Source organism: Colossoma macropomum, unplaced genomic scaffold, assembly GCF_904425465.1.
Source record: "Colossoma macropomum unplaced genomic scaffold, Colossoma_macropomum, whole genome shotgun sequence".
NCBI lineage: Eukaryota > Metazoa > Chordata > Actinopteri > Characiformes > Serrasalmidae > Colossoma > Colossoma macropomum.
In genome coordinates, this window is record NW_023495189.1 from 3395 (window position 1) to 22930 (window position 19536).

At 40.3% G+C, this 19536-nt stretch overlaps 1 protein-coding gene across 1 annotated transcript; it reads right to left on the reverse strand.

Moving 5' to 3' along the window:
* Positions 1–474: 474 nt before the first annotated feature.
* Positions 475–11833, reverse strand: LOC118801113. Its single transcript, XM_036561285.1, has 6 exons — positions 11655–11833; positions 11487–11561; positions 8045–8112; positions 7474–7773; positions 7071–7361; positions 475–4024 (listed from the first exon to the last, which is right to left on the reverse strand). Exons 3-6 carry the CDS (start codon positions 8103–8105, stop codon positions 3753–3755), a joined length of 924 nt encoding a protein of 307 aa, XP_036417178.1. The 5' UTR covers positions 8106–8112; positions 11487–11561; positions 11655–11833; the 3' UTR covers positions 475–3752.
* Between the last annotated feature and the right edge of the window lie 7703 nt (positions 11834–19536).

The window sequence follows — 19536 nt, forward strand, 5'->3', positions numbered from 1 at the left end:
CTATCACTTTTTGTTTCCATTATCATCACTTGTTTAAAGCATTACTATTATTTCTATTTCCCCTCTAAACCTTTTATCACTTCTTTTTTCCTTACTTTTCCAGACTCTCTCTCTGAGCATTATTAGCTGTGCTACTTTTAAGAAATGCACTGTACAAGTATTATCAGTGCAGAGCCAGCAGCAAACCCTAAACTCAACATGAATAACTCCAGAGGCTCTGAAGAAGCACCATGTAAATGGTCTGAAATGTCAAAGGTCATAAGGACTCCAACTTCTGCTTTCCGGTGTGCAGCGGAGCTCCTTCCTGTACAGAACAGGCATTCTGGGGGATTTTACTGCAGATGTTGGGTTTACTGGAAACTCCTGTAAACACGTCCGGAGCTCCGTCACTCACTCTGCCTCATTTTAACTTCATACCATCAGTCATCACAAACTCAGACTGAGGTTTACTGAAATGAAAACTCACACATTTAATTAAAAAGAAAAGTTTAATTCGACGGTAATAAAAAACTACAAAAATGTGCCATGTGTACATTTAGATTCAGTGCACTGACAGTTTGATGGTGTTGAGGACCTGTTTCACACACATTCACCTCTACATGCTCTGAATGACTTTTTTGCTTTCAATTCCCACGTTAAAAAGAAAAGAACTACAGAACCAATGAAAAAAGAAACAAATAAAATAAATAACACATTCTGTTATCCCTCAATTACACACCAGTTTATGCTACATACACATCTTCTGATAGAGCTACTTCTTCTTATGTGAAGTAACTGATATGACCGTTATCCAGCTGGCATGGATGGATGTGTGTATGGCTGTAGTTTACACTAGCACTCCCTTCACCTACCTGTGTAAAATGATCAAAGTGTAGGTTACTCTGGATAAGAGCGTCTGCTACATGCCGTAAATGTAAATGCAGGCGTGTCTGACCTGCAGCCACTCAGGGCACACAGAGGGAGTGAATGAGAGTGTGTGAAACAGGCCTGAGGCACTCGGTTCAGTCTTACAGGTGTTCTGTTGTCTTACTTCAGCCTCATAAAACACAGCACAGAATTACACAAATGAAATTAAAGCAGGCACAGAAACATTTATACACATAACAAAATATTCACACAGAGGTCTCAAGCTACCTCACTGAAAGCATTCGCATTTATAGACAAACAGCTTCGGCAAAAAGTAATAAAAACATCCTTCATAATACTGAGAACACCCTGCAAAAACAAAAGGCATTTACAGGCATAAAAGCAAATATTTTTAAAAAAATCCCTGCATCAGATCTGCCAGCTGAATTATAATCTTATCTTCATGGCAGGAAAGATAAGAATTTAAAAGTACAGCAAAGCAGAGCACACAATCAGAAAGCAATAGCAGCAGATTAATCTGCAGTGACGAGCAGTAGCGGCAGTGCAATTAGCTCCAGTGACTCTAGACCGCCCACTTATATCACTGACCAATACAAAACCACTGCTCACCTTTCCGTTCATTATTCCAATCTTAAAATAAATGAGCCACCAACAAACACCTCTCAAACACCTCTCAGACACCTCTCAAACACCTCTCAGACACCTCTCAGACACCTCTCAGACACCTCTCAGACACCTCTCAGACACCTCTCAGACACCCAGCTGTGGTTTTCAGCACTGGGCCTATGAATCTAATCTCATCATGCTGCTCCAAGTAATGAGAGTTTATAGAGGACGGCTTTAGTGAGAGTGATGATCTCATCATTAATGCGCAGAAGACAGTTACGTGCAATTAAGGATTGGAAGTATTTCGGATGCTAGAGGCGTAATAATGCATCAAATCACGACTTCGCAGTTTAAAATGGGTTAATGGTCATCCTATCATGACATCTAATGCAGTTACATTGTTTAAATGCTGAACTACCAGCTCAATACGCGACCCACTCCAGCATGTTCATATCATTCAGCACGTGATTATAGTCAGGCTTTTCTGCATTTCATTTTCATTTTAAATATCAGTACCAGCATTGTGTATCAATGAGCTGAGTCCAAATCTGAACATGGCAGTATCAACCAGCTCACTGTAACACCAAAGACATGAATGGTGGACATTAGCATATCAAAATTATGCTGGTTTCATTTATGTTTTATACTACTATCAAGCTGGTGTCTCTCTTATTGCAGTTTGAATGATGCTTCCCAAATACTGCAGTTATCATTTATTCTCGTTTATGCATGTATCTTTACTCCCCCCTCGTCTGCAGGACTGAAATTCAGATTAAGGCCAACCATGAATTTGTTGTGCCCCTCATAAATGGCACCGTAACCAGTGTGGAGACCTTCACTGTGTATACTGACCCAGGCTTACTCTGAAGGGAAGGACTGGTGTTCCAGATGTCTTTAAGAGCAACTGCTGGACAGACATTTGTGTGGGGAAATGAAATGCTGATTAAAGGGATTATGCCTTATGGGTGTTTTTGATCTTACATCAGGTAGCTGTGTATGTAAACATGCCCACTGAAAAACACATTCATGTAATACATTATTCTTCTTCTAATCCAAGGTGCAGTAAAGCTACAGTGAGCTTATTCTTTGATCTGTGTAAGTAAAAGGGGCAGAGCAAGAGAGAAGAAATGTCTAAAGCTTGTTTACTGCAGTTAAAAACAATTAAACATCCAATCAGGAATCCAATCTGCAGTCCATAACTGTCCTTTAGCCATCAACTGGTCATCAGGCTGCACTCCAACTCCCTTCACTCCACTTTTGTTCCTTCACTCCCTGATTCCTCATTTTCTTTTCTCTCTATTTTAGTTATACTCAATTCCCCCATTAGCTAGGCCCCCCGTCACATGATACTACCAAGCTCCACCACATCTTTTCAAAGTGATGCCAACACACCAGCACTGGAGCTCAACAAGCTCCCAACATCCAGGGATGCTCTCTTGGACTCTGGGTCACAAATGGCTTCGGTCCGCATCACCACCACTTCTGCTCACTTGGACCTCATGTAGTACCAACACTGAACCTGGGATTCACATGAGCTGCACTTGTACAATAAGAGTCCTAGAAGGTGGAGCTCCACAGAAGGTCACCCATCACTCTCTACCATGGGAACAAAATTTTACAGACCTGATTAAACAAGCTTCCCACTTAGCTGCACTGTAGAAATGAGGCCCAGTTCAGTTTTTATCTGAATTAAATACTTGGCCAGTGTAACATCCCCAAACTTACTGAACTAGACACTGATGAGAACTAGATACTGATGAGAACTAGATACTGATGAGAACTAGATACTGATGATCCCTTTCTGAAAAAACTTCACATTGTCGAATTCACTAGAGAACAGTCTGTCCACAGTAACAGTCCAGTGTAAAGGTGAGTAACCGATTACTCAGATCTGACTCTCACTAAGAAACACAGGCATTTCTCTATTAAGTTCTTGGCAGTCAAAGAGCACTTAAGATTTAGAGAACCTTCAGTTTAGCCCCTTAAAATCCCAGGGTTATAACATACTAAGGATTATTACTCAGTAACTGCACTGGAACTGGGACTTCAATGCAGAACTAGCTGAGCTGCTCTGAGAAGTTCTAGAAGTGTGCAGTAAAACTTTGGCCTGTTAAGGGGTTGAGAGTGAAAACTTCCAAAGCTCTGCTGATGAACAGCAGACAGTGCTGGACTCTCCACACTGACACACATAAACATCCACTCTCACATACATGCCCTAGGAATGGAAAAGCAAGAGAGAGAGAGCAGGAGAAAGAAAAGCAAAGATTCAGAATAATCTCTTAGTCTGCCTGGTGATTACTGGGCTCTGCCAGTCTCTGCTGTTCTTCTGCACCGTTATTACCCAGGACAGTCATTGGAACATGGTTAGCATTTCCATTTCCATGAGCTGCTTCTGGATGCTGCTGATTTTTACTCTGCAGCTGTTTGTTCTTCACCACTAATATCACACACACAGCGAGAACAGCAGCCAATGCCACAGCCAGCACAACCAGCACAGGAACCACCCATCCAGGCAGAGCAGCTCCCTCTTTGCAAATGCACGGCTCGCAATCTATAAAACAAAAACAGACACAAAACATTTACTGTGAGCTTCATTCACACTGTTTAACTCTGTTTATACAGTACCAGTCGAAAGTTTGGATACGTCTACTTATGCAGGATTTATTAGCCAAGTTCTAGAATAGTGAAGACATCAAAGCTATGAAAGAACACGTTATGCAGTGATCAAAAAGTGTTAAACCAAAACATGTGATCTTATTACAAACGTTCCATTTTAGATTCTTCAGAATAGCCCTGCCCTCTTTGCCCTGATTCAGCTTTACACACTATTGGTGTTTCTCTAACAGCTTCATGAGGAGCCACCTGAGATACTGTTCCAGCAGGACTGATAAACACACACACTTAACTTGTTTTACGTCCAGATTGACTTGTGGAGGGGCTACCAGTAATGTAAAGAAAGTGTTGGAAATAAATTCTACACATACACAAACTTCAGCTTCAGGACTTTTAAACATACATTTAATGTACATCATGCAGCATGTTTATATTCTGTTGCAGGAGGGTTTGATATCAGTCCTAGGGGGCTACAGTCCAGCAGTTCGGCGATTTACCTGTAAAAACTCACTATACATGGTAAAAATTAGCTGAGAACCAGAAGCAGCTAAACCACCAAAAACTGAGCTGGACACCAGCCATGGAGTTAAACTCCTGATCTACTGTAATGATCCAGCTCTGATGTAACACATTATAAAATCACTGTGTGATCACTACAGTAGGATCTCTATAGACTACAGTGTAAAGTGTATCTGATGGAGCACTGCGGCGAGAGCGACTGTGGGTCTGTCTCTGTGCTTCAGAACCATCACCTGATAAAACACCACAACAACATCACAATGCAAGACCTCAAACTGGAGATAAACACAGTTCAGCTGTTCCAGCAGAAACCACTGATTTAGGGTCTGATTAATCATCCTCTGGGTAGTTTAGCATCTCCACTGTAGAAACGTACGTTATATTAATCATACAGCGCTTATTTCAATGATGGAGATTAAGACAGAATTGAGTCTTGCAGTGTGATATTGTTGTAATAACTGATCTTTCCCAATGATGTAATGAATATGAAGCACAGGAGAGGCTGAGCTACACAGAGGATCTGATATACTACAGATACAAAAAAATAATCACTTAAAAAGGTAAACAGCAGCATTAAACTCATGGCAGTAGTTTGATCAACACTTTTCTGGTATGAAATTTAAATAACTGTCAAAAAGCTTGTTGTGCTGTACTCCTTAATTCAGTGCTACTTTACTAATGACCTAATCACTAATCACTTAGTCATCAGCTGTACAGGGCAGTATAGCAGTAATAGTGTCCTGCTGTATTTGGACATTCACTGTTTTCAAAGCTGAAATGGTATGAAGTAGTATATACCTAATAAACTGTCAAACAAATCAAGTCCAAGTGTAACAAACAGGTATGAAAATGTTAAACTATCATGTTCAACACTACCAATCAGGACAGTAAAGTGATGCTACTTGCAGCACCGGCTTAGCTACACTCTTAAAGGTGGTTCTTCCAAGGTTCTTTAGTAAAGAAGGTGGTTCTATAAAGAACCATGAACCCTCAAAAGAACTCTTTGTATGATTCAAGAGTTCTTAGCATCATGAAAGCGTTCTTCAGAATGTGCTGTAGACAGTTCTATATGGAACCTTTTTAATAAGGGTTTATACAGCGCCCAAAAGAGTTCTTCTACTGTTACAAGCTTGGCATCGTAACAATAGAAGAACCCTTTTGGGTGCTGTATAGAACCCTTTTCAAAAAGGTCCTACATAGAACCATCTACAACACATTCTCCATTAATCTGAACCTTTCAGATGCAGAGGGTTCTTTGGATGTTCATGGTTCTTTATAGAACTATTTGCTTTACTAAAGACGTGTACCAGGAATACATCGTAGAAGGCGTTACCACCCACACTTTAAAAAGTGCTAAGCGTTGATCAAAGCCGATTTTTTCTGATGGCATAGCGCTGAAGAGAGAGAGCTCTGCACTCGTCTCCTCTCTGCAAAATCCACAGCGACAACAAACAGATACCAGGACTGCTTCAGTGTGTGTTCTAGAGCTGAGAATGTTGTTCAGGCTTTCCACGTCATGTTCCTGAAACCGATCACAGATTTCTTGAATGGCTTTGTCCAGTACACCAAAATACAAGTCCTTGTAGTGACCCACAGCTGAGCGTCTGATCCAGTCTCTGCCACTAGTTTTTCTAAGCGCACAAGTCAACCGTGAGTTTTTCAAAGTCGCTATCTGTTCCCACTGCTAGCAGAGTAGAGACCGTGCTACTAGCTAGGCTCTCGACCGCAGCATAATCTAAAATAGTACATTGCACAGCAGGCTGCCCCCTCATGTCATGGAGATCAGTCTCTATACACAGTAGATAGTTTTAATAAATGTTACTCAATTTAAGTGAGTTAATGAACATTTTAGCAGGGGCAAATGCCCCTCCTTGTCCCCTGTAAATGTCACCCATGGAGAAACCTATAAACTTAGATTTTATTCCCATCAAATCGTTTTTTCCAGCAGTATTTTCTCCTGATTGTTCAAAGCCAGTAACGATTACTACGACAAAGTTACAGCATCTACTGTTCAACCGTTGACAGGTAGGAGTCTGAGGCGATGTAACAGGTATTTGCGCAAAACCGCTTGTATCTTATACAATGTTAGACTGGTTATCTCTCTGGTTACCTCTGAGATGTAAAATGTCAAGCTTTGTTGCTTAATATCAATGTTTGCAGGTTCAATTCGTGGTCTAATTTTCTTTAGTATGATGAGAATAAGACCTGAGCACTGTAGCACAGGTGGCAACGTTTGTTTTTTGGATGACATCATGAAGCCATTTACCAGTGTAGGCTACACATCCATCAAAAGGGACAACTCGCTCGTTGCTGACTGCAGCAAAACAGTAAAGGGAGGAGAAACGCATCGCAGAAGTCATTGGTAACAACATACACCACGTATATCTGAGCATGGACTGATGGGATAAAAAAGGACACTGCTCATCTCTACTGCTTAGACAGTAAAAATATCATTAAACTCATACCTTGGACGGTCACTGTGAAGACATGAACAGCATCTTCATTCCTTTTGTCCATTACAGTGTAAACTCCACTATCAGATGGAGTCACTGCTCTCAGCTCAAGAGCAGACGTTAGAAATGCTCTGTTTGCGTATTCAGGTTTACAGTCTGTTGAGCGTCCATTCACTGTACAGATCTGACCACTGGATGACCCAGCTGCACCTGTGCTGTTATAAATCACCTCCACTTCCTCTGGTATGTCCAACTTCAGCATCAGAGATTCACCTGTTTTTTTCTGAACGGTAGTTTTTAAGGCTGAGAAGAAAAACAAACAGGAACTTCATTAATGGACTGCAAATCTGATACAAAGTTTAATATGTAAACGAGCAATAATTCTGGTCAGGAAAGAAAACAGATGGACACTTACCCTCAATCTGAAGATTCACATCACAGAGATCTTTACCATCACAGTCACACGTGTACCAGTGTTTCTTAGTGAAATCAGCGTCAGTGATGGTGAGAGAGAAATTCCCCTTCAGGTACTGATCATGGATCATCTGATATCCCTCCTTCACTGATCTACATGAAGTCTGATCACACTCAGCCAGAGCATCAGTGGGTTTATGGAACACAGTCCATCTGACCAAACCAGAGCATCTCTCAGAGCAGGGCAGAGTAGCAGAGTCATGAAGATTCACCTTCACTGGAGTAACAGCTGATTCAGACACTGAAAGAGAAATTAAAACACGTTGTTTTTGTTTCAAGGTGCACTGAAAATCCTCATCAGTTCTTTATGAGCTTTCAGTCATCTTATACTGAACTCAGACCACACTCCAGCCGTTTCTGACTTTCAGTACATGTTTCAAATGTCTGTTATAATATAATTATATAGATTTAGAATGATGCCACTGCTTAGAAAGGTAAACGTAGGATAAATAAAAATGGCTTCAAAACAAAGATAATCGTAAAATGTTTAAAAGTGAGAGTGCAGTACTTACCAGCAGTGAGTGTGATGGTCAGTAAGATCAGGATACAGTGAGCAGAACTGCAGGACTGCATGACTGACCTACAGACACACACACACACACACACACACACACACACACACACACACACACCATCAGTACTGACCAGGAGAAACAGGACAGATAGAAAAGAGCATAATTAAAAACTACCACTACCGAGATTCTCTAGTGAACCAGCAGCAGAAATGTTCAGGAAGTTTGAACAAAATCAAATCACTCTCTGGACCTGAACTACCCATCCCTTAGAAACTCCTCCCACACGGATTAATTACACTCCTCCCTCTGGAAAACGACACTGGACAAAAACATAAACAACACTTTTTACTAAATATTTTACTGCAACTCTACAAAAAAACAAGATCGGCCGTGAAACACTTCCCCCGTTAGTATCTGCTGTGACCATCATTTGCCTTTAGCAGTGAAACACATTTCTAGAGAAAATCCTGATCTTTTAGTTAAACTCCTGCTAAATGGGAGCCAAACTAAAACGTGTTGTATTCATATTTCTGTTCAGTATGTGTTCAGAATAAACACTTCCCAGTGGAGTCAGTGGGTTTTCTGTTCTCTCTAAGTTCAGGGAAATGTTAAAAAGACTCGCTGACCATTTTCTACAGGTGGAGCAGACCAGATCATTTTCAGACATGCTGGCGTTTTCCTTTAGGAGCAATAACAGAAACTGACTCTTCTCCACTTGTAGCTCTTTTAATGACTCACTCCACACTGCACACCTGTTCATTAGGATCTCACTGCGGATCTCCTCTCACACAGATTAACACCACCGAAACTCTAATCAACACTCGTGACAGAGGCTGATCACAAATCATGACCACTCAGGTAAGAATAAAAACACCCCTGAAGCCAGATTTCAATATTGGAGGTTTCCTTAAGTCTGGATGAGTCATACTAAGGATAGATGAAACATGGGGTATTCCTTCTGACACGGATACAATAAACCCCACGTTCAGTTTCATCCAACGTTAGTATGACTCATCCAGACTCAAGGAAATGTTTGTTTATGAAACCTCTTTACTCTGCAGAGTAAAGACTGAGAAAAACCTGTTCAGTGTTCTGTAGATCTCTCAGAGCCTCAACACCACCTAGCCTGTTAGAGTACCTTAAAGTGGCTGAAAGATTCACCAACCTGAGTGAACATTCAGATTAGATCAAAGTTTAAAGTTTTCACCATCAAAATGAACAATGTTAATTGAATAACAATGCTAATGATAATGATAATAGTAATGATAATAATACTTTAGGATGCCTCGATATAGATATTGGTATCGGGCGGACACCGTGCTCATTTACTTGTACTCATAAAAATGCACTGATACCAACACTCCAATACCACCTGATGTAAGCTGAGCGTTCACTGCCGCACTATTGAACACAGTGGAGAGTTACTGACTCCGTGCAGGTCGGACACAGAGTCAGTGGTCATTTTATACATTCTGCCTTTGCAAATTCCCACCAGGAATTCACAGCATGATTTTAGCCCATTTTAAACACACAATTACAACCACTTCCCCAGTACAGGTGGAGACACAGGCTAACAAACCTAGCCACGTTTACATGCATCTTAATAATCTGTTAATAATCTGACTAACAGCTCAATCGGAAGAGTCTAGTCTGATTACATTCAGAACACAGATTCTATCTGATTGAACAAGGTGGGTAAATAATCCAATAAACAGAAGTATCTGATTACATTCCCTATCATGTAAGTTAAGTATGTTCTGCTTAGGGATGCACCAAAATGAACATTTTTGGCCAAAACCGAAACAGAATAAAATGAAACATTTGTCCTAAGGCCAAATACCGAAAACTGAACTCGGTTTTTCACTGTGTTTCATTAATTTTACCACTTTTTTCATCACTGCATAAATTAAATAGACTAAATGTATTTTGTCTTGGTTTTCAAAGAAACAACAATTACTAAACTGCAATTTAAAAATATTTATTGAACAGTGAACATTAACATTCCAGCAGACACACCAACAAAGCACAATATGACAACTAAATTAGCAAATAAACACTACTAATAATTTGCCCCCCGCAGAAAAAGTAAAAATGAATTGTCAATATGAATTAAGTAAATTAGTTAAACAAATTATAAAATATGACCATATTAATTAACAGAAATAAGTTAAGCTGCACCCCCTCTTGACAATTCAGCAGAACAATGTCTGCAAAAGGCCGTTCTCGGTCTCTGACACTTTAAAACGCTTCACTAAGCCGATATGTGTGCTGCATTCACAGAGACCTACTCGCTCCACACGCGCTGTGATTTTATCGCGTTGTGGTAAAATTGGAGTTGTGCTTGTTTAAGGAGGATGTAACCCGCGCCCCGAGAGAAAGAGTGATGGAGAGAGGGCGCACATGTGAGAGAGAGATAGAGGGAGAGTGAGAGAGAGTGAGTGAGAGTGAAACACATTATTGTACCAGTAATTTATTGCTTCTCATATCATTGTGATATTCGTCAGCTTTATCGAACATCGCATTTTCTCAATATCGTGCAGCCCTAAATTTGACTGATATTTCAAAGTGATACTTGATGCATTTATTGGACTCCACAAACAACAGAGAGCAGCACTGGATAACGGACCACTCACAGACGACTTACACACTAGCCAAAGCCATGTGTTCAGACTGTGGGTTGGCGGCGTATCGTTACCCATTTAACACGACAACAAGCCATCAAAACGGCAGTGCTGCTCACCAGAACTGGAAAAGCTGTAATAATCAGATCAGAGCTTCTGTGTCCCTTAAATATGGACTCAAACATGCAGACTAAAAACAGATACAAACATGCTTTAGATACTCGGGCTGGTATCACTATAACATTTATAATGAAATACTGTTATATGGCTCAGCTTTATAAGTAATGGTTCACCTGCTCCTCCACCTCACCTTACAGATGATGCTCTCAGATAACCACAGCCTGACTCTGTCTGTCTCAGTGCCTCTGACTGTGTTTGTATGACAGCGTCCGTGTGTTTATAATCAGTCTGACAGCGTCCGAGTTTGTGTACCGTCTGACAGCGTCCGAGTTTGTGTACCGTCTGACAGCGTCCGAGTTTGTGTACAGTCTGACAGTTCAGGTCATTCTGAACAACCTAGGTTAGCTGGTAAAATAAGTTAGCTAGTTAGCCAGGCCGATTAGCGGCGTAACAGACCATATCAGTCCTTCAATATTAAACAGTAATAAAGAATAATCAGCACCGTGAACTGCACGACGGTTCGATTAATGTAGCTCGACATTATCGCCGCTGTTCTGCGCCGAAGCCGCTGAAAGAGCCCGCAGCCTGTAGCTAAGACGAGGCGGCAGGAGGCCAGCAGACTCTGAGGTAAACAGCCTCGGCAGGGCGGCTCTCACAGCTCTTTCACAGACACAGACAAACAGCTCCGGGGCACTTACGGCACTGTTGCTGTCGATTCTCCGCGGGGAAACGTCTGTAAAGCGGTATCTTCACCTCACGGAGCCGTCAGAGCGTCCCCGTGTGTCCCTGCAGCCTGGGCTTTAACCAGGAACCGTCCGCACGGCTTCAACCGGTGATTCCCCCGCGCAGTGCCCCTTCACTTTTCGGGGGAAAGCAGTCCCTCCACTCGGACGAGCCGGTAAATAACTAGTAACGGAGATCGGCGTTATAGAGAGAGAATAAAGGTAACGGAAACAGGGCTGGAGAAACCCAGTCGCGACCACAACAACGCTAACCTAACCTAGTGAGCCTAGCTCGACGAAAAAACCAGAACCAATTTTTCAGAATAAAAGTCTCACGCGCTCAATGCCTCCAAGTTAGTTAATATTATTGACCATGGTTTTACGTTACTGCACATGTAGGAGTCCCTAATACTGTAGGCATTACGTGCCTTATGGCCTGCTGTATTATATTAATAATGAATAGTTTTAACTGTCTACTGCCTAAACAGCACACAGAGTCAACACAAACCCACAGTGAAATGAAATCAGCAGACCCTCCTCTGTCTGAAAACATTTGACATCAAACAACTGTCACTGCACATGTAAGAGTCTCTCACATCATGTCTGTGACATGCTATAACCAATCGCTTTTAAATTAATAAAGGATGGACACAGTTTGTCTATTGTCGTCTTGTTATTTTGTCAGTTTGGAAATTTTGGTTGTGTGAGAAAAAAATGTGCATATTGTTTAATGTCTTACAATATATATATAGCTCTAAGGATAAGACGGTTTAGTGTGTGTGTGTGTGTGTGTGTGTGTGTGTGTGTAAACAAGCTATGACTAGTTTTTAATCTCAGATTTTAAGTGCACAGGGACTTTTATTTTGGAGCATAAACTTACAAATATTAACAAACAACTTAGAGAGAGAAAAAATAATGACCAGGCCTGATGTCCTGACTAGGCCTCTTTGACAGTTTTGCTGACACGGCGCTAGATAAAAATTAGCGTCAGGGTATGTGTGTGTTTTCTTAAATATATTAAAATAAACATTAAAAAAAAGATCTTCATTCTCAGTACATATAGTTTAGATTTAAAAGAAAGAAAATACTAAAAGCAGTTGAAAATCATATGAAAAGATGTGAAATTTGACATCCATACAATAAATATTAAATCAACTTAATTGCAGTGCAATTCATAATACATTTTGTGTTGCATGTTTTCTCTTTACTGATCATAGCATATATAAAATATCCATCAAGACAGCATAGACATATCAGAAATACCACCGCACGCGTGCAATTTTTTTATTTGTCTGACAGTTCCTCCATCCTAAAGTCAGACTCACACACTTCTTTAAAGGCTGTACTAATTTGAGGAACGTATTCTTTTTCATCAAATTGTAAAAAATGTTTATCAGAATAAAGATTTCAAAAGAATGAATATATTTCCTCAGATATGAATTTTGAGTCTGTAATTCTCATATTATTAATTATTACGCTATTAATTTTATTTCTCTCGTCTTTTCTTTTTTAATTGGTAGAAATACACTGTGATTCTTTCACCTTCTTCCTTCCCTTTGGCCAAACTATACCTTCCCATCCACCAAAACTATACACCTTCTACTTTTATCACTGCTACCAGCCAATGGCCATTAACATCACTCTGGTAGGTAACGATATTCCCTGGACATCTATAAAAATAGTGACCAAAATAATAGCTGTGATATTAATGAGAATATAACTGAAATGGGTAACTATACAGCGCAACACAGATGTTCATGTAGAAAATAATTAAACAGAACAATTGTCCTGGTCCCCTACGAGTTAGGCTTAGATTCATGTGAAAATGATGCGCAGGCCCCTCAACAGCACTTCTCTCACTCTTTGCTGTCTGAAGTTACCTACTGAAAACTTGCTTCCCTTCTATAAAAGCAAATTGACCGCAAGTGTAGGCCTTCTTTCCTTCTGCTCTTGCTTGTTGAATGCTCGGCCATGGTACTTTTCTCACCCGCCTGTCCTCTGAACTCTCTACAAAGCGAATTCCTGCTTCTTAGCACACCGCACAGTCTATGGACAATGCCCAAAATTCACCATCATTTTTAATAATTTATCTTATTTCCAACTTTTCTACCATTCCTGAAACAAAGCAGAGACAAATCTGGGAAATAAATCATACACCTTTCACATTGGCTGGTAACTTTATTATTACATAGTTCAGGCCGTTCTTGTCTCTAATTGGTGTTTATGAGCAGTCGTGGGCTGGAGGTTAGGGAACCAGCCTTGTGACCGGAAGGTCGCTGGTTTGATGCCCTGAGCCGACAATAGGTGACTGAGGTGCCCTTGAGCAAGGCACCTAACCCCCAACTGGTCCCTGGGTGCTGTGGATAGGGCTGGCCACCGCTCCGGGCAAGTGTGCTCACTGCCCCCTAGTGTGTATGTGGTGTTGCACTGCACAGATGGGTTAAATGCGGAGGTGAAATTTACTCATTGTTTATTTATTTTGAAGTGTGACATCATGGCAGGATCTGTGTGGAGCTGATGATCATATTCACCTGTAAAACCCTTCAGAGTCCTGTAGGTGCTGTCTTTGATGCTAACTCTGCCAAAACTGACCCCCTCACACACACACACACACTGACCCCCTCACACACCACACACACACTGACCCCCTCACACACACACACACTGACCCCCTCACACACACACACACACACACACTGACCCCCTCACACACACACACACACTGACCCCCTCACACACACACACACTGACCCCCTCACACACACACACACTCAACTCCACTACACGGATTCTGATTTTCAGTCTGAACTCTCTTCTCCTCTGGATCCCTAAATCAACTCTTCATATCTGACAGTGCTTTTCTGGCACCAAACCACACTGCCTGAATCTCTATGGTAACCGTGATGTTTCTGATGGGTGGAGCTCGCTTTAGGATGTCTGGGTAACATACTTCTTTATGGGAAACAAGGCAATAAAACATGATTTTTCAAAAACAAAGTTAAAAAGTGATTTGTGGCTTTAACTGGAGTATATGAGATCATCTCACACCTCACAGCTCATGGTAAGTGTAGGTTGGTTTTCTGAAATATTATGGGTAATTATTTAATTGCTACGGTGATTATGAATGGGACTTTTACTTCCAGAACTGTTCAGCTCTGTAGCACAGCCTATTAAAAACATGGATGCCATGTTACAGGTCCTGGCAGATAATTGCCTACTAGGCTTCTTTTCAGTAATCACGGCCGTGTATGTGAAGCACATACGAATGAAAATGCACTTGTAGGAAAAAATACGCAGAATCTATATATCTATATATCTATACATTATATATATATATATACACACACACACAATTTTTTTTTTACTGGAGACTCAGTTCTTGGAATTTTGGAACCAATTCTTGATACCCAGTCCTAACTGCAGTACACTCAGAAACCAAAAGGTGTGCATCATTACTGCCACCTAGACACAGCCTTACAGTTGATTTTAGTTTTGTTTGTAAACCACTTGAAGTGCTACCGAAAGTAGTTTCTGCATTACATCCAAAATCCAAAGATTGTGCATCATCGCTGCCACCTAGCTACAGAATACATGGTTGATTTTGATGTATATAAATGTGGTTGATTTAGATTAGAGATGTGTATACACACACACACACACACACACACACACACACACACACACACATATAGTTTCACAGTTAAAGGTTGTCCAGTATGCATACTGATTTACTAATAATTCTGGAGCTACTCAAAGTTGGATAATATCTGTTGAATATCTCACGTCCAATACAGCCGGAGCAAAAGTGACGTAGAAGCGTTTGAGAGAAGACACACTCTCAGATTTATATTTCAGATGTGCAAGAAGGACAGCAGTTAACAACAGCCAACTACAATAACATTAAAAACACATAAGTACATGTACTCACCACTGAACAGCTGCATGAACCTCGTCCACAGCTACTCCAACAAGCCTCAGGCTGAATAAGCCTGTAGGAACTGAGCGTCTCCATCTGTCCTGGCTGACGGTCGCTGCTGGTGCTCCAAATGTGATGGTGAAACAGCCTCGAGCTGCTTTCTGCTCCATTTCTGTGCTGAGACCTGGGTCTGCAGCTGGAATCCTCTTTACATTTGAAAAAGTGAACTGGCTCCTCCATTATGGACAGTAATGGACATCCAAGACCATCAGTCATCACGCTGGAGAAAGCTGTCTGGATCACAACACATGGAAGAGTTGAATGGGAGACATCACATATAAAAGGTGAACAGTAATATATGAAAGGTAGACGAAGGCTAGAAAAACCAGCAAAGACCACGTGGCAGGTCAACAGCAAAACCAGCATGACCATACTGGGTGACCAGCTAAACCAGCACCAGAAATAAAACACATGCTGGTCTGTGCTGGTTTTCATAGCTGGGATGGGTCTGAGCTTTTAAAAACATATCTGTGCTGTGTAAATATGGGAGGCAAATCCAGCCAAAAAAGTAAATACTGTTCTATTAAAACAATAAAATGTAAATCAAAACTCTTTTTGCCATTTCTTTTTCAAAACACCTGAGCAAATATCCTGCCAAAATGAAAATGAAATGAAGTACCTACATCTGCAATTAAATTTTCCACATAAGCACGAGACATTTGTGAGAAAAATAAAAATACATTTAAGAGAGTTATTTGTCATTTCATTCATGGCCGTATCTAAAATGGAAAAGCTTCACTCTGGCTTTGCCTTTTCTTCATGAAACGCGTAATTCCTGTCAAAACTAGAATCAAGATGTGATGTTCTTCTTCATACCAATCGGCTGCGTATCTGACAAAAGGAAAATGAAAATGTAAAATGTAAAATGGATAAATCAACAGCAAAGTGATGGTTTGTGATTCAGTTTTCGAGGTGGACGCGCTTTAAGTGTCAGAATAAAACAATAGAGTGAGACAAAGGCGCCATCTGCTGGTGATTTTTTTCCTGCTTTTTTTACGTTTTCAAGTTAACCAACATGCAAGTATATGTTAATTAAACTAGGCGGGGCTAAACTTTGCAAATGTTACACTGGCATTTATATCAAAAACACAACAGTTTTCTAAGTACTATATGAACCAGTAAATCACTGCTGTCAGAAGAAAACCTCACATCTCCACTTTTGTCCTTTTTCAGTTTTTGACATGATTTGGGAACAACACTCTCCTTTACATTTCACAATCGATGGACCAAAACAAACGAGCCAAAATGACCTGGAAAAAAGTCTGGTTCCATTGACTTCCATTAAAAGTAAAGTAGGTTTTTTCCTTCTCCTGTAAAGTTACCATTTTGGAGATACGAGGTTTTCTTCAAACAACAGCAATTTGCTCGACCAGGCTTGCATTTGGTCTCAGTTTTTTTTTGTTTTTTGAGGCTGTTCGATCTGATGTTCAGTTACACCAGATCTGAGACATGACGATGGTTTTCTTCGAGACTCTAAGTGGTTTAGTCCGAGGAACGATGCCGTTCTGACTGAGGTCTGAGGATGTCCCAAAACATACACTGTAGCTCCGCCTAGTGTTTGCATGTTGGTCAACTTGAAAACACACACACACACACACACTCACACACACTCACACACACTCACACACACTCACACACACACACACACATTTTCTAAGCCGTTTATCCTTCTGGGTCGCGGGGGGAGCTGGAGCCTATCCCAGCAGTCATTGTGCGGAAGACAGGATACACCCGGGACAGGTCGCCAGTCCATCACAGGGCAGACAGACAGACAGACATACACAGTCACACCCAGGGCCGATTTAGCGTGTCCCATTGGCCTGACTGCATGTCTTTGGACTGTGGGAGGAAACCGGAGCACCCGGAGGAAACCCACACAGACACAGGGAGAACAGGCAAACTCCACACAGAGAGGATCCTGGTCGCCCTGCTGGGATCAACTTGAAAATGAAAAAGCAAAGTGGGAACTAAAAAGTAAATGTCCAGCAGGTGGCGCCGATGTTCGTTTGCATTTGCCTTTTTATTCTGACACTTAAAGCGCATCTGCACCGAAAACTGAATCACAAACTGTCACTTTGCTGTTGATTTATCACTTTTTCATTTTGATTTTGTCAGATCTGCAGCTGATCGCCATGAAAAAGAAATAAGAATGTAAACACTGCATTTTAGTTTTAGTTTTGACTCGTATTCTGCATTTCGTGAAGAAAAGCCAAAGCGAAGCTGTGATTCTCTTTTCTGTTAGCTTTTTCATTTAAGATACAGCCATGAATGAAACGACAAATTTATTTTTATTTTTCTCATAAATGGCTCGTGTTTATGTGGAAAATTGAATTGCAGTTGCAGGCGTTTCATTTCATTTTCAATACTGGCAGGATATTGGTGCAGATGTTTGGAAAATAAATGCCAAAAAGAGGTTTGATTTTTACATTTTATTGTTTTAATTTCTTTTTTGGCTGGATTTGCCTCCCATAGTGTAAAAGGCAGGCAGACTTCTGCACTGGAGTCAAACGTCTAAGTTTAAAATTTCCGACTCCACTACCTGCATTTGGTGTCAGAGTAATTTGCGATTTTCATTAACTTTAAGTGCTAAATTTCCCTTTATATCTGCTAAGCATTTCATTATGCAACAATAAAAACAATAGTTTTATAATCTTAGGATGCAAATAATGTAAATGCTAAATGTCCTGGTTCTTTAATTTCTCCTCTGTCTTCAAATACTTATATTAAATACTAAAACTCCACATATGTCATTAAAACACAGCACACCAGTGTATGTTACCATATAGTGCTCAGACAATAAATACTACTAGTGAGCTCTTATTATAGACGCCGAATGGTGATAATCAGTAAAATCCATTAAATACCCATATGGAAAATATGTATAGACAAATATTTTTAGATGTTGGTAAAACATGTCAAACACACTGCAGTCGCTGCTGAAACAGGTTCCAAACACTAACATGTATTTCAGAATATTTTCCCATATTAACCAAATATATTTTAAAATGCATTTAATTTAAAATGCATGTGGAAATATTAAACAGACAAAAATAACTGTATGTAAATGTGTTTATCAGATCCATCTGAAAATGTATGAAAATATCCAGAATCCTGTCTGATCTCTTCACTGTCTGATACCTTTAGAGATGAGTTTGTGTTCCAGTATCTTCATTTTAAATCTGATCAGATGATCCTTTAACAGGACAGAGGCGAGTGTTGTAGTATTGATACTCTGTGAAAATGCAGTTATGATCTGATATCTTGTTTATGTGAAATACATTGTGTGTGAGAGTCTGACTGCAGACGGACATGGTTAATGTAAAGTACAGTGCAGATCACAGAAGAACGTTTAGTTACATCTGGAACCTTCATTACACAACTCAACATATAACTAATGCTAATAAAAGCATTTAAAAAATATATTTAACACATTTTTGACCATTTTCATACGTCACAAAATATATTTGATAAAAACATTTGGAATATATATACATATATACATGTATTTTCCATATGGGTAACATGTACACTACTCTAATGAACTCTTTTCTGATTTTGAACTGGAGAGATTCATTTCTCAGATATGCTGTAGATCCATTTGTGACAGATGAGATGTGAACAGGTGTGTACAGTGTGTTTTTAAGAGGGTGGTGTGTTTGTCTGAATGTGAAGCTCATTCACAACATAAATCATTTAAAAAGACAGTTATTGAAGATGGTCTCTAATGCATGTTGGAACAAACCCCTTTAAATAACGTGCTGGTGTTTCCAGTGTTTAATAAAGCTAAACACATTTTAATAAACTCAGATTTTTACCTTTGTTCCTCTCAGCTCCGCGGTTACACTGTCAGCTCCGCGGTTAGCACTGTTAGCTCTGCTCCACACTTCGCCCGCGTTTTTTATTCCTCTTCTTCCTCTGTGAATCTCGTGATCGCCACCTATCGAGCTGGAGTACCTGCTGAAAAAGGACCGTTCGAAACCATTAGGATTAAAACCTGATTGTTTTGCTTTCTAATTGGAATCAGTTTAAAGTGAATTGGATACAGCACTT

Bases quoted from the DNA above. Each gene is read 5' to 3' on its own strand.
- LOC118801113 (XM_036561285.1), bottom strand. From the start codon at position 8,105: ATGCAGTCCTGCAGTTCTGCTCACTGTATCCTGATCTTACTGACCATC. The intron at 7,774-8,044 runs GTAAGTACTGCA...TTTCTCTTTCAG, and splicing joins GACCATCACACTCACTGCTG to TGTCTGAATCAGCTGTTACT. The intron at 4,025-7,070 runs GTATGAGTTTAA...TTTGTTTTATAG, and splicing joins CTTCACAGTGACCGTCCAAG to ATTGCGAGCCGTGCATTTGC.